The sequence below is a fragment of the Hyla sarda genome, chromosome 4 (assembly GCF_029499605.1).
Source record: "Hyla sarda isolate aHylSar1 chromosome 4, aHylSar1.hap1, whole genome shotgun sequence".
Classification (NCBI taxonomy): domain Eukaryota; kingdom Metazoa; phylum Chordata; class Amphibia; order Anura; family Hylidae; genus Hyla; species Hyla sarda.
In genome coordinates, this window is record NC_079192.1 from 416,598,797 (window position 1) to 416,614,012 (window position 15,216).

Here is a 15,216-nt window from a genome sequence, read left to right on the forward strand (position 1 = left end):
CACGAAATGGATTTGCTAATGCTGCCTACATTTCCCATAAATCCTCTGGCTTTGGAGAGAGAGGTGGTGGAGTCTCAACACTGCACCTGGTCATCTAATTAAGCTGGGAGGTGTAAAACTACTATATATCCTGATCCCATAGAAATAACAATAGTATGCAGAAAGAGCTGGAGGGGAGGTGTACAACTACTATATATTCTGATCCCATTGAAATAGCAGCAGTATACAGATTGAGCTGGAGAGGAGGTATATAACAACTATATATACTGATTCTATAGAGATAGCAGCAGTATACAAATAGAGCTGGAGGGGAGGTGTATATACTACTATATTTCCTGATCCCATAGAGATAGCAGCAGTATACAGATAGAGCTGGAGGGGAGGTGTATAACTACTATATATCCTGATCCCATAGAGATAGCAGCGGCAGTATATAGATGGAGCTGGAGGGGAGGTGTATAATTGCTATATATCCCGATCCCATAGAGATAGCAGCAGTATACAGATAGAGCTGGAGGGGAGGTGTATAACAACTATATATACTGATCCCATAGCGATAGAAGCAGTATACAGATAGACCTGGAGGGGAGGTGTATAACTACTATATATACTGATCCCATAGAGATAGCAGGAGCAGTATACAGATAGAGCTGGAGGAGAGGGGTATAACTACTATATACACTGATCCTATAGAGACAGCAGTAGCAGTATATAGTTTGCGTCTCCCGTGTGACTAGACAAGACGTGACACACGGGATGACGGACGCTTTCTAACCCGTGAGACGTCCCGGCCACAACAGAGCCGCCCCGCAGACTCCTGTGTGCACAGGACGAGCTCAAATTCCAAAAATACCCACAGCCAAAAAAATAAGGGCCCTTTCAGGTTCTATGTCCGTCACGAGAGACCCCACGATACAAGACGTCCTTGTTGTCTGAAGACACCTATAGGTTCTGAGACGAAGGGTTAAGGAACCCGAGCGTAGGCAGCAGCGCCCGCCGATCACCTGACCCCAACGTCTTTATTATTAGTTTTATATGTCCCTTTCACGTTCAGAGGTCATGAACCTTAAAGGGGGACTCCGGTGGAAATCAAATTTATTCTAATCAACTGGCGCAAGAAAATTATACAGATTTGTAAATTACTTCTATATAAAAATCTTAATCCCTCCAGCACTTATCAGCTGCTGTATGCTCTAGAGGAAGTTGTGTAGTTCTTTCCAGTCTGACCACAGTGCTCTCTGCTGACACCTCTGTTCATCTTAGGTACTGCACAGTGTAGAAGAGGTTTACTATGGGGATTTGCTCCTACTCTGGACAGTTCTTGAGATGGACAAAGGTGTCAGCAGAGAGCACTGTGGTCAGACAGAAAAGAACTACACAACTTCCTGTGGACCATACAGCAGCTGATAAGTACTGGAAGGATTAAGATTTTTAAATACAAATAATTTACAAATCTGTATAACTTTTTGGCACCAGTTGATTTAAAAAAAATGTGTTTTCCACCAGAGTACCCCTTTAAAAGATATGAAACACACAGGAGTTCTGCAATAGTATGTGTTGTATTAGGATCTCTGCTTGCTTAAAGTGAATGGAAACATAGCTGATACAGAGCTGATGGGTGAACATGTGCATGCTTATCTCAGCAGAGCATGCATGTATTCCCTTGACCTCACACCCCATCTGTGAAGATCTCCACCAAAGACAGAGGGCATGCTGGGAGTTGTAGTTTTGCGACAGCTGGCGACAAACACTCAACTAACGCATGCGTGCTCAGCCAAGATGAGCATGCACGTGTATATCAAAGCCTTTAGTTATGTAATGCTTTAGACTATTTCAGCAGCATTTGACAACCTCAAGCTGCTGCAAAACTACAACTCCCAGCATGCCCGGGACCATTGTAAGTTGAAACCATTGTAAGTTGAAACCAGACTCAACATACAATGTACAGACAGTCCAGATCTGTGAAACGTGTCAATGGCTGGAAGAACTGACCAATCAGAATGGACATTTCACTGGTAAAACACCTGTATTACTGAAGTGTATGCACTGACTGACCCAAAGAAGCTCCTGTCCTCTACATAGACCAGCGTTTCCCAAGCAGGGTGCCCCCAGCTGTTGCAAAACTACAACTCCTAGCATGCCCGGACAGCCAAAGGCTGTCCGGGCATGCTGGGAGTTGTAGTTTTGCAACAGCTGGAGGCACCCTGGTTGGAAAACACTGCTCTAAGCCCAAGGGAAGGGCAATCCTTCAATTATGGTTTTCCTACAGGTTTCCTCCATTGGGTTTTTTTTCCTCCTCTCCTCAGTGCTGGAGGCTGTCCGGGCATGCTGGGAGTTGTAGTTTTGCAACAGCTGGAGACACACTGGGAAAAACTGCATATAGTGGTTGCCAAATCCTGCTGAAATCGTCTAAAGCGTTACAGAGCTAATAGCTTTGACATACACGTGCATGCACAACTTGGCTGAGCACTCACGCATCAGTTGAGTGTTTGTCGCCAGTTGTAGCAAAACTACAACTCCCAGCATGCCCTCTGTCTTGGGTGGAGATCTTCACAGAGAATATATAGGGCCACGGACTGTGTTAACAAGGGGTTACTGCCCCTTTAAATTGAGGCTGCCCTTTAGACGGTCAAACCAGTTTATCCAGTATCGGAGTCCAGTTGCAGTTTTTATTAATGAGGACTGAAGATGGGCACAGTGCCCGTCACATCAGACCTGGCACCATCCTGCCCATACTGTATCTAGAAGACATTTCCAGCAGACATCAATGACTGGGGAGATAGTTGGCAGCAATGGCGGCGGTGGTGGTGGCGCCCGCACCCAGGGACTGGTACCTGATCCTACAGTGTAATATGGATGACCTCTCCCTGCACCCGCCGGGCCTCAACTTTAGGATGGAAACACTTTACAGAAGAATACAAGTGGCTTAAAGGGGTTATCCAGGAAAAAAACAAACATTTTTTATAAATCAACTGGCTCCAGAAAGTTAAACAGATTTGTAAATTACTAAAAAATCTTAATCCTTTCAGTACTTATGAGCTGCTTAAGTTGAGTTGTTCTTTTCTGTCTAAGTCCTCTCTGATGACACCTGTCTCGGGAACCGCCCAGTTTAGAAGCAAATCCCCATAGCAAACCTCTTCTACTCTGTTCAGTTCCTGAGACAGACAGAGGTGTCAGCAGAGAGCACTGTTGCCAGACAGAAAACAACAACTCAACTTCAGCAGCTGATAATGAATGGAAGGATTAAGATTTTTTTAATAGAAGTAATTTACAAATCTGTTTAACTTTCTGGAGCCAGTTGATATAAAAAAAAAAAAAAAAGTTTTTTCCTGGAATACCCCTTTAGAGTGCAACTTCTGTGCATCACATACACTCCATGCTTTACGCTACAGCTCTGCTCCATCACAGCTACAATCAGGGACTCCAGCTCAGCTGCATTGTCTATTGGAGGCCGATGTAGTCTGAAATCCACCTACCATGGGTAGGTATTTTATTTATATATATATATATATATACACATATATATATATATATATATATATACACATATACAGTGATCCCTCAACTTCTCAACTTACAATGGCCTCAACATACAATAGTTTGAACATACAATGGTCTTTTCTGGACCATTGTAAGTTGAAACCAGACTCAACATACAATGTACAGACAGTCCAGATCTGTGAAACGTGTCAATGGCTGGAAGAACCGACCAATCAGAATGGACATTTCACTGGTAAAACACCTGTATTACTTAAGTGTATGCACTGACTGACCCAAAGAAGCTCCAGTCCTCTACATAGACCAGTGTTTCCCAAGCAGGGTGCCCCCAGCTGTTGCAAAACTACAACTCCTAGCATGTCCGGACAGCCAAAGGCTGTCCGGGCATGCTGGGAGTTGTAGTTTTGCAATAGCTGGAGGCTCCATGCTTGGAAAACACTGACATAGACAGTAATTACAGCTCCCAGTTGATCTTTATTACTCCTATATGTAAGGATTTGCTTTATCTATATTAGTTATCTACTTATTTTTCTTTAATTCTCACTTTTTCCTATTTTTTGGATGACATCTTGGTGGCTTCAGAACCAATTACCAGGTTTCCATGGAGTAATGGTCTCAACATACAATGGTTTCAACATGCAATGATCGTCCTGGAACCAATTAATATTGTAACTTGAGGGTTCACTGTATATATATATATATATATATATATATATATATATATATATATATATATATATATATATATATATAGTTATTCTTTCCCTCCTCCATGATAGCGCAGCTTTAAAGGGGTACTCCTCTTGAAAATATTTTTTTTTTTTAAATCAACTGGTGTCAGAAAGTTAAACAGATTTGTAAATTACTTCTATATAAAAATCTTAGTTCTTCCAGTACTTATCAGCTTCTGTATGTTGCACAGGAAGTTCTTTTCTTTTTGAATTTCCTTTCTGTCTGACCCACAGTGCTCTCTGCTGACACCTCTGTCCATTTTAGGAACAGTCCAGAGTAGGAGCAAATCCCCATAGCAAACCTCTCCTGCTCTGGACAGTTCCTAAAATGGACAGAGGTGTCAGCAGAGAGCACTGTGGACAGACAGAAAAGGAAATTTAAAAAGAAAAGAACTTCCTGTGAAGCATACAGCAGCTGAAAAGTACTGGAAGGATTAAGATTTTTTTTAAATCTGTTTAACTTTCTGGCACCAGTTGATTAAAAAAAAATAAAAAAGTTTTCCAGGGAAGTAACCCTTTAAAAACTACAAACAGGTGATCAGAAATTGGCTTCATATTGACAGATAGGAGGGGCCTCAATAAGGAGGAGGGGCCTGAAAACTCCCCAGTATATAAGACCAGGGTAATGGGTAATGAGAGAACAAGCCCCTGTATAAATAAGAATTCCATAGAGAATTACTATAGCAAACTTACACCAGACAGGGTGGTACTACATGTCCCAGCAAGTCATGTCAGTCACTACTGTGTGTGCGGAAATCACTACTAATGTATATACAGCAATGGTCACACAGCGCCATCTTCTGGTGAGAGCACAGAACTGCACCTCTGATAACAGAAGTAACAGACTACACCTCGCTAGTAGCTTCCAATCTACTATCCTACCACAAGGCGTTAAAGGGGTATTCCAGGAAAAAAAATATTTTTATATATATATATATGTGTGTATCAACTGGCTCCAGAAAGTTAAACAGATTTGTAAATTACTTCAAGTAAAAAATCTTAATCCTTTCAGTACTTATGAGCTTCTGAAGTTAAGGTTGTTCTTTTCTGTCTAATTCCTCTCTGGTGACACGTGTCTCGGGAACCGCCCAGTTTAGAAGAGGTTTGCAATGGGGATTTGCTTCTAAACTGGGCGTTTCCCGAGACAGGTGTCGTCAGAGAGGAGTTAGACAGAAAAGTACAACCTTAACTTCAGAAGCTCATAAGTACTGAAAGGATTAATATTTTTTAATAGAAGTAATTTACAAATCTGTTTAACTTTCTGGAGCCAGTTGATATATATTTAAAAAAAAGTTTTTTCCTGGAATACCCCTTTAAGTGTGGACCTCCGATACACATCTACTCTGCACAATATCATATTTCGGTGGTCTTCAACCTGCGGACCTCCAGATGTTGCAAAACTACAACTCCCAGCATGCCCGGACAGCCAACGGCTGTCCGGGCATGCTGGGAGTTGTAGTATTGCAACATCTGGAGGTCCGCAGGTTGAAGACCACTGATATATTTAATTACATTACAGCATCATATCAGTGACCACAAGGTGTGTGATGTGTTTACCGCACTGTGTAGACTGAATACATTGTAACAAACCCTCAGCTGTGAGAAGCATTTGGTCAGGACGGGATTTACAGTCTCTGCATGTTAACAATTTTTAGGAATACTTTTTGCCTGCACTGACAGCAAGCAGAGATCTTATAGTTGAGGATGGCTCACCTTCTTCTGCAGCACGTTCACCTTCCTCTCCTTGACGTCCAGCATGTCCTTGAGGTCGTGGATCTCCCCAGATAAGGTTCCCTTCTCCTCAGACATCTCCTGGATCTGCTTGGTCTTCTTGTTCAGCATAGTCTCCTTCTCCTCCAGCCGCAGGCGCAGCGCATCCACCTGCAGAGAGGGGGCAGCACATCATATGCTGAATAATCCCACTCAATGTAGTGCCCTAACCAGACCTTCAAACTCCACCCACAGTATGACCTAACTCCACCCACTAATCTAACCCCACACCCACAAAAGAGCCCGAACTCCACCCACTAATCTAACCCCACCCCCACAGAAGAGCCCGAACTCCACCCACTAATATAACCTCACCCCCACAGAAGAGCCCGAACTCCACCCACTTATAACCCCACCCCCACAGAAGAGCCCAAATTCCACCCACTAATATAACCCCACCCCCACAGAAGAGCCCGAACTCCACCCACTAATCTAACCCCACCCCCACAGAAGAGTCCGAACTCCACCCACTAATCTAACCCCACCCCCACAGAAAAGCCCAAACTCCACTCACTAATTTAACCCCACCACCACAGAAGAGCCCGAACTCCACCCACAGTATGACCTAACTCCACCCACTAATCTAACCCCACCCTCACAGAAGAGCCCAAACTCCACCCACTAATCAAACCCAACCCCTACAGAAGAGCCTGAACGCCACCCACTTATATAACCCCATCCCCACAGAAGAGCCCAAACTCCACCCACTTATCTAACCCCACCCCCACAGAAGAGCCCAAACTCCACCCACTTATCTAACCCCACCCCAAAGCACAGCTACTCCACACACTAATCTAATCCCACCCCAAAAGCAGAGCCTTAACTCCACCCATTAATCTAACCCCGCCCACCAGCCTATACAAAAAAACACAAACAAATCCCACCCAATGTAAACCTTAACAAGGCTTCCAAACTCCGCCACACTCCACGCCCCTGCAGTAGGGCCCTAAATTAACCCACAAATCTTACCCTACCCCTAAAAGAAAGCCTTAACTCCACCCATTAATCTAACCCCACCTCCAAAGTAGAGCTACCACACCCACTTATGTTACCCCACCCCCACAGAAGAGCCCAAACTCCACCCACTAATCTAATACCCCCACCAAAGCAGAGCTACTCCACCAACTAATGTAATCCATCCCCAAAAGCAGAGCCTTAACTCCACCCATTAATCTAACCCCACCTCCAAAGTAGAGGTACCCCACCCACTAATCTAACCCAACCCCCAAAGACGAGCCCTAACTCCGCCCACTAATTTTCTCTCACCTCCAAAATAAAGCTCTAACTCCACCGACTAATCAAACCACACTCCCAAAGAAGAGTCCAAACTCCACCCACTAATCTAACCCTATCCCAAAATAGAGCCCTAACTCCACCTACTAAACTAACCCTCTCTCCCCAAATAGAGCAATAACTTTACCCACTAATTTAAACCCACCCCCAAATAGCCCTAACTCCGCCCAATAATCTAACCCCTCTTCTAAAGTAGAACCATAACTCCACCCACTAATCTAACTGTACCCCAAATTAAAGCGTCAACTCCATTCACTAAAATAACCCCGCTGCCAAATTAGAGACATAACTCCACCCACTAATCTTCCCCCACCTCCCAAAATTATGCCTTAACTCCGCCCAGTTATCTAACCACAAACCTTAAAAGGGGTACTCCGCTGCTCAGCATTGGGAACCGACTGTTCCAAACGCTGGAGCCAGTGCCTGAAGCTCGTGACTTCATAACCCCGCCCCCTCATCAATTTACACCCCGCCCCCTCAATGCAAGTCAGTGGGAGCTGGCGTGACGGCCGTCACGCCCCCTCCCATAGACTTGCATTGTGGGGGCGTGGCGTGATGTCATGAGGGGGCGGGGCTATGACATCACGAGCTCCCGGCTGCAGCGTTTGGAACAGTTTGTTCCCAACGATGAGCAGCGGAGTACCCCTTTAAGTAGAGCCCTAACTCCACCTACCACTTTTCTGGTTCTGTGCCTCCAGCCCCTTCACACACATATATAAAGCCGTCACGTGAATGTCGCGCTCACCTCGGTCTGTAAGATGGCGGCGCGCTGCTCCTTGGCGGTCAGCGACTCCTTCAGGACCTCCACGTGCTGCTTGCTGTCAGAGAATTGGTTGGTCAGCGTCTCCAGCTTGGTCTGCAGGGCCAGCAGCTCCGTGTCCTTCCGGGAGAGCTCCTGCTTCACCTGCCCGATCTGCAGGGGGCGACACAGAGTCAGGAGAAAACGGAAGACGAGACAGAGAGACCACTGACCTGAGAGAGACGGCCGCCAGAGAACCCAGACAAACAAGACGCCAAGTCAAAAACAGAGCGCCCCCCGAAGGAGAATAACACATCCACCAGTAAATACAAGGCCTCAGAAATTCCCAATTCAATGAATGGTCCTATCTGTAACTGGGAAAGCTGGGTGTGAGTTTGAGTTTGCCTTATTGGGTCAGGCCTGGGACCAAAGTCAAAACTGCAGAATCTAAAGCAGTGTATCTTGACCAGAGTGCCTCCAGCTGTTGCAAAACTACAACTTCCAGCATGCCCGGACAGCCAACGGCTGTCCGGGCATGCTGGGAGTTTTAGTTTTGCAACAGCTGGAGGCGCATTGGTTGGGAAACACTGCTTTAAGCGCAAGGGAAGGACAATCCTCCATTCATGGTTTCCCTACAGGTTTCCTCCACTGGGGTTTTTCCTCGCTCCTAAGTGCCTTCGGCTGTCCGGGCATGCTGGGATTTGTAGTTTTGCAACAGCTGGAGGCACCCTGGTTGGGAAACACTGCTCTAAGCCCAAGGGAAGGACAATCCTCCAGCCATGGTGTCCCTACAGGTTTCCTCCACTGGGGTTTTTTCCTTCTCTATAGTGCTAGAGGCTGCCTGGGTATGCTGGGAATTGTAGTTTTGCAACAGCTGGAGGAACCCTGAATGGAAACAAATGCTATAGAGTGTAGTGTTTTCCAATCTGTCAATCATGGCATGCTGGGAGTTGTAGTTTTGCAACAGCTGGAGGCCCCCTAAATGGAAACAAATGCTATAGAGTGCACTGTTTTCCAACCTGTCAATCAGGGCATGCTGGGAGTTGTAGTTTTGCAACAGCTGGAGGCACTGTGGTTGGGAAACACTGTAGTAACAGATTCCAGCTACCCAAGTGGGATTTCCAATGAGCGGTCACCCAGCTTTCCTGGGAATTCGGTGACTTGTATTTACTGGGAGATTTCTCTAGATTTAAAGGGCCGGTGTCACGGCCGGGTGTCGTGTGAGTGTGGCGGTTAGTGTGAGTGCTCACTGAGTTATATATAGAGTGCGGTTAGAGGCAGCGCAGACCGCCAGCAAGAGACAGGGAAAGCCAGCGGACAGACAACAGGGAGCCTTACTCCTGACAGCTCCGTCTGCAGAGCTGACACTCTCTTCCTCAGCTCGTCCGCCTGGCCCTCCTTTGCGGTCAGCTCCTCTTTCAGCTGCTCTATCTGTCAGGATATCGAAAAACAAAAAAAACTCAGCAACGTCATAGCCCCAGGGGGTTGTCGGGCCCGTGTGACCACCCGCTCTTAAAGGGGAACTCCACCCAAACCCCCTCAGAGTCCCCAGTCCTATGTAAGTACAGCTAAATCGCCATATGACATAACATGACATGACCTCTGCTTTCTGTCAGTGAATGGATTATTTCATTATTGATACGTGCCCTGACTATTATAAAATACTAGCCGAGTACCTAAACCTTGTGGGAGTTAAAAAAAATAAGAGTGATTCTCAATATATAACTTTATATTCTATACGGTTTCTTTAAAAAAAAAAAAAAAAAAACGCATGCAACCGTACAAACAACCGCGCCCATAGAATTCCCATTCAAAACTGTATGCACCATAATGTATACGGTTGTCTCCGTTTTTCAAACCATGCGGTTTTTTACTTTTTTTTTTATTCCGGACAGAAAAGCGTGGCCTACCACGACTTTTGGTCCGGCTGAAAAACTGTATTAAACCGTATATGTTTTTTTAAATTTTATTTTATTATTATTTTTTTTTTTAACATGGGAGTCAATGGGAACCGTACAGACCTGTATGTGCGTACGGGTTCCATCCGGTTTTCACCATACGGTTTTTGACTTTGCACAGTTTTTTTTTCCTTGGAATTTTAATCAAACAAGTGAAACTTTATTCATAATGGAATGAAAAGTTAAAAACGTATACATTTTTTTTCTTAAAAAACGGATGCAACCGGACATCATTTTTCAAACCATATACGGATTAAAATTTGTATGAACGTTTTGAAATAGTTTAGTCAGGTTTTGAGGAATCAGTTTTTTTTTTTTTTTAATCAAAAACCTGATACAGGAACTGTATTGCAAAAATGTGGTGTGAACCCGGCCTGGTAAAGTAGTCCTATTTTAGCTTTTGAGAAAAGCTGGATAACACACATACTGCGTGCAGCCCAGCTTTCCAAGTCTTCTGAACCCCCAGCAGTGATAAGCTGCATGTCCTTGCTGAACTTTTGTGTTGCCTTGACATCTCCCAGCCCCCAGAACACTGATGTCTTCTCTCCCCTGTCAGCCTCATCCTATTTCCCAGCCCCCGCCAACTATTCTCTGCCCCTGCCTGCCAGGCAGTGAAATCATATTTTATCATGACACTGATCATGTAGTAGGGTGTTTAAAACTCCCGAGCAATCTCCGCAGCCCGAAAATAACGCATTCAGGAGATTTACCGGAAGTCCAATAGACTTGCATGGGACTTCTGGTACATCTCCTGATTACGGTAAACTCAGGCTTCGGAGATTGCCCAGAAGTTTTAGAACAACCGGCGGCCAGACCAACATCATGATTAAATATGATGTAACTGTTAGGGAGTGCGTGTGTATTACCTTCACTGACACACATACTGCTTAAAAAAATAAAGCGAACCCTAAGATAACACATCCTAGATGTGAATGAATGAACTAATCGTATGAAATCCTTTCCTCTTTACATAGTTTAATGCGCTGACAACAAAATCACACAAAAATGATTAATGGAAATCATCAACCCCTGGAGGTCTGGATATGGAGTCACCCTCAAAATCACAGTGGAAAACCCCACTACAGGCTGATCCAACTTTATGTAATGTCCTTAATACAAGTCCCAATGAGGCTCAGTAGTGTGTGTGGCCTCCACGTGCCCGTATGACCTCCCTACAACGCCTGGGCATGCTCCTGATGAGGTGGAGGATGGTCTCCTGAGGGATGTCCTCCCAGACCTGGACTAAAGCAGCCGCCAACTCCTGGACAGTCTGTGGTGGATGGAGCGAGACGTCCCAGATGTGCTCAATCGGATTCAGGGGAAAGGGCGGCCAGTCCATAGCATCAATGCCTTCCTCTTGTAGGAACTGCTGACACACTCCAGCCATATGAGGTCTAGCATTGTCTTGTATTAGGAGGAACCCAGGGCCAACCGCACCAGCATATGGTCTCACAAGGGGTCTGAGGATCTCATCTCGGTACCTAATGGCAGTCAGGCTACCTCTGGCAAGCACATGGTGGGCTGTGCTGCCCCCAAAGAAATGCCACCACACACCATTACTGACCCACCGCCAAACCCAGCATGCTGGAGGATGTTGCAGGCAGCAGAACGCTCTCCACAGCGTCTCCAGACTCTGTCACGTCTGTCACATGTGCTCAGTGTGAACCTTCCTTAATCTTTGAAGAACACAGGGCACCAGTGGTGAATTTGCCAATCTTGGTGTTCTCTGGCAAATGCCAAATGTCCTGCACGGTGTTGGGCTGTAAGCACAACCCCCACCTGTGGACGTCGGGCCCTCATACCGCCCTCATGGAGTCTGTTTCTGACCGTTTGAGTGGACACATGCACATTTGTGTCCTGCTGGAGGCCATTTTGCAGGGCTCTGGCAGTGCTCCTCCTGCTCCTCCTTGCACAAAGGTGGAGGTAGTGGTCCTGCTGCTGGGTTGTTGCCCTCCTACGGCCTCCTCCACGTCTCCTGATGTACTGGCCTGTCTCCTGGTACTACGCTGACAGACACAGCAAACCTTCTTGCCACAGCTCACATTGATGTGCCATCCTGGATGAGCTGCATTACCTGAGCCACTTGTGTGGGTTGTAGACTCCGTCTCATGCTACCTCTAGAGTGAAAGCACCGCCAGCATTCAAAAGTGACCAAAACATCAACCAGGAGACATAGGAACTGAGAAGTGGTTGTGGTCACCACCTGCAGAACCACTCCTTTATTGGTGGTGTCTTGCTAATTGCCTATAATTTCCACGTGTTGTCTGTTCCATGTGAAATTGATTGTCAATCAGTGTTCTTCCTGAGTGGACAGTGGGATTTCACACAAGTGTCAGTGACTTGGAGTTACATTGTGTTGTTTAGTGTTCCCTTTATGGTTTTGAGCAGTGTAGTAACAAAGTCTAGTGGGCAAGAGTAGGTTGGGAGAAACAAACATTGATAATAAATGAATACACATATAAATAAATACATATATACATATATATACATATATATATATATATATATATATATATATATATATATATATATTTTTTTATTTTTTTATTTTTTTCCATTCACCGCCAGTAAGCAGAGGCCACGTAAACGGTGACCATTTAGGTCTATCAGAAAGTCATAGAACTTTTTAATTACAAAATGATGAATTGACAAAACAAAATCATAACAGCTTGGAAAAGGCGTATATCCTAATCTCTTCTATTAGTCACTATGCGGTGCGCACACACTATAAGTCCACACATATAATGAAGGGACGGAGTGCACGGAAATACAGGAAGAAAGCGGCTTCACCTGATACAATGCAAGTGTGGTGCTGCACTGCCACCTGTTGGTTACATAGGGTACTACAGCCCCTTATATAGAGGAGCAATGTACTATAATAAACAGCTGTAATATGCAATCTTTTTGTTTATTTTTTTGTCACATTTACATGATAAATAAATTATCTGCACAAATATCTTACTGAAATTAACCAGAACTGCAGATAATGCAAAACTATGGTGTTTCTAGGGTACATTGGTCATTCATTTACATCATAATCAGAGCTGTACTCACTATTCTGCTGGTGAGGTCACTGTGTACATACATTACATTACTTATCCTGTACTGATCCTGAGTTATATCCTGTATTATACTCCAGAGCTGTACTCACTATTCTGCTGGTGAGGTCACTGTGTACATACATTACTTATCCTGTACTGATCCTGAGTTATATCCTGTATTATACTCCAGAGCTGTACTCACTATTCTGCTGGTGAGGTCACTGTGTACATACATTACATTACTTATCCTGTACTGATCCTGAGTTATATCCTGTATTATACTCCAGAGCCGCACTCACTATTCTGCTGGTGAGGTCACTGTGTACATACATTACATTACTTATCCTGTACTGATCCTGAGTTATATCCTGTATTATACTCCAGAGATGTACTCACTATTCTGCTGGTGAGGTCACTATGTACATACATTACATTACTGATCCTGTACTGATCCTGAGTTATATCCTGTATTATACCCCAGAGCCGCACTCACTATTCTGCTGGTGAGATCACTGTGTACATACATTACTTATCCTGTACTGATCCCGAGTTATAACCTGTATTATACTCCAGAGCTGTACTCACTATTCTGCTGGTGAGGTCACTGAGTACATACATTACATTACTTATCCTGTACTGATCCTGAGTTATATCATGTATTATACCCCAGAGCTGTACTCACTATTCTGCTGGTGGGGTCATACATTACATTGCTGATCCGGTATTATACTTCGGAGCTGCGCTCACCTTGTTCTTCATGAATTTGGAGTGGCTGCGGTACACTTCCATCTGCTTCATCTCCTCCTCCCGCTCCTCGGTGCTCAGGGCCCCGTTGGATTTTAGCATCTGGATCTCGTCCTCCAGGTCCCGCAGGCCGCGCTCCATGGAGGTGATTTTAGAGTCCTAGAAAACAACCAAAGGTCACGTGACTACGACCATGGCCGGACCGGTAGCAATATGGCTGCCGAATCACAGCATAGTGACTGGCACTTAAGGGCTACTAATCGGGTCAGACTCCGCCACTTTGATGCCACCTGATCTAAACGGGAGCGTTTCCCTTTAAGAAAGACTTCAATACTCGATATATCAGGACAATCCATTGACCAATACAACCTGACTACGACCACCCCCCAAACCCTGTCCTTTCCGATCAGCGCCAGGTGACGCATCAATATACAGATCCTGCTCCTTATTGCAGTTCGCGGGAGGAGGAGGGGGCCAGGGAGTTCTCTTACCTTCATCTCGATCACGGTCTGCAAGGCTTTCGTCTTGGCAGAATCCGGAGTGTTCTCGAAGCGGCGGTGAAATTCCTGTAACGAAAATAACACAGGTGAGACCTGGGGGGATCCCAGAGCGAAGCTCCCACCTCCCCCCTATCATCGGAGACGGGCACTGCCAGACGCCACGCGAGGAAGGACGACCCTGGGGTGACAACGGAACGGTTGCCAGGAGAGGACTCCCTTAGGGCAGGATGTGGCGGAGATCCGCTCTGCAGGTTACTCAAGGCAAAGGAAAGAATCCGGGGATCACTATTAACCCCTCCCGTGCTAGTACAGGCATCGCCATAGTAGCAAAGATGGAAGCAACCTTGCATGACGGCGCCAAGTGGGGTCCTAAACCCTGTACGATCGGCGAGTGTCAAAGTCTGTACAGGGCACTGCAGTCCCCATTTCATCCACCAGATGGCACAAGAGCGACTGCTTCCAAACAGCGTGTCTCCAGTTTTGCAACAGCTGGAGGCACCCTGACTGGGAAAACAATGGACTATACTGCAATAATATTAATAATAAACACAAATTGCTGTCCAGTCATGCTGGGACTTGTAGTTTTGCAACAGCTAGAGGCACCCTAACTGGGAAAACAGTGGACTATAGCGCCATAGCAGACTCTACAGCTCAAAATAAACTGCAACATTGTAACTATGTTTATTTTTATTTGGATTTATTCATATGCTCTAAAGTTTAGAATAAACTGCAACATTGTAACATTTTGTGCTTATTTATTTTATTATTACTATTTTATTTGTATTATTATCTAAAGCTCAGAATAAACTGCAACATTGTAACAATTTGTGTTTATTATTTATTTCATTATTATTACTATTATTTTTTTTAATTTGTATTATTATCTAAAGCTCAGAATAAACTGCAACATTGTAACAATTTGTGTTTATTATTTATTTCATT

General features: G+C 44.9%; 1 protein-coding gene across 16 annotated transcripts in view; it reads right to left on the minus strand.

The window, feature by feature from the left end:
• The window catches only part of ERC1 (ELKS/RAB6-interacting/CAST family member 1), a gene marked incomplete at its 5' end in the record, with an annotated part of 92,993 nt that extends 78,653 nt beyond the window's left edge, over nucleotides 1-14,340 (minus strand). For 10 of the 16 annotated variants that reach the window (XM_056517866.1, XM_056517870.1, XM_056517869.1 and 7 more), the window contains 5 exon segments: nucleotides 5,943-6,110; nucleotides 8,038-8,205; nucleotides 9,370-9,462; nucleotides 13,778-13,933; nucleotides 14,266-14,340. In XM_056517866.1, coding sequence (XP_056373841.1) covers nucleotides 5,943-6,110; nucleotides 8,038-8,205; nucleotides 9,370-9,462; nucleotides 13,778-13,933; nucleotides 14,266-14,340 — 660 coding nt within the window. 16 annotated transcript variants of the gene reach the window in all.
• Nucleotides 14,341-15,216: the final 876 nt, after the last annotated feature.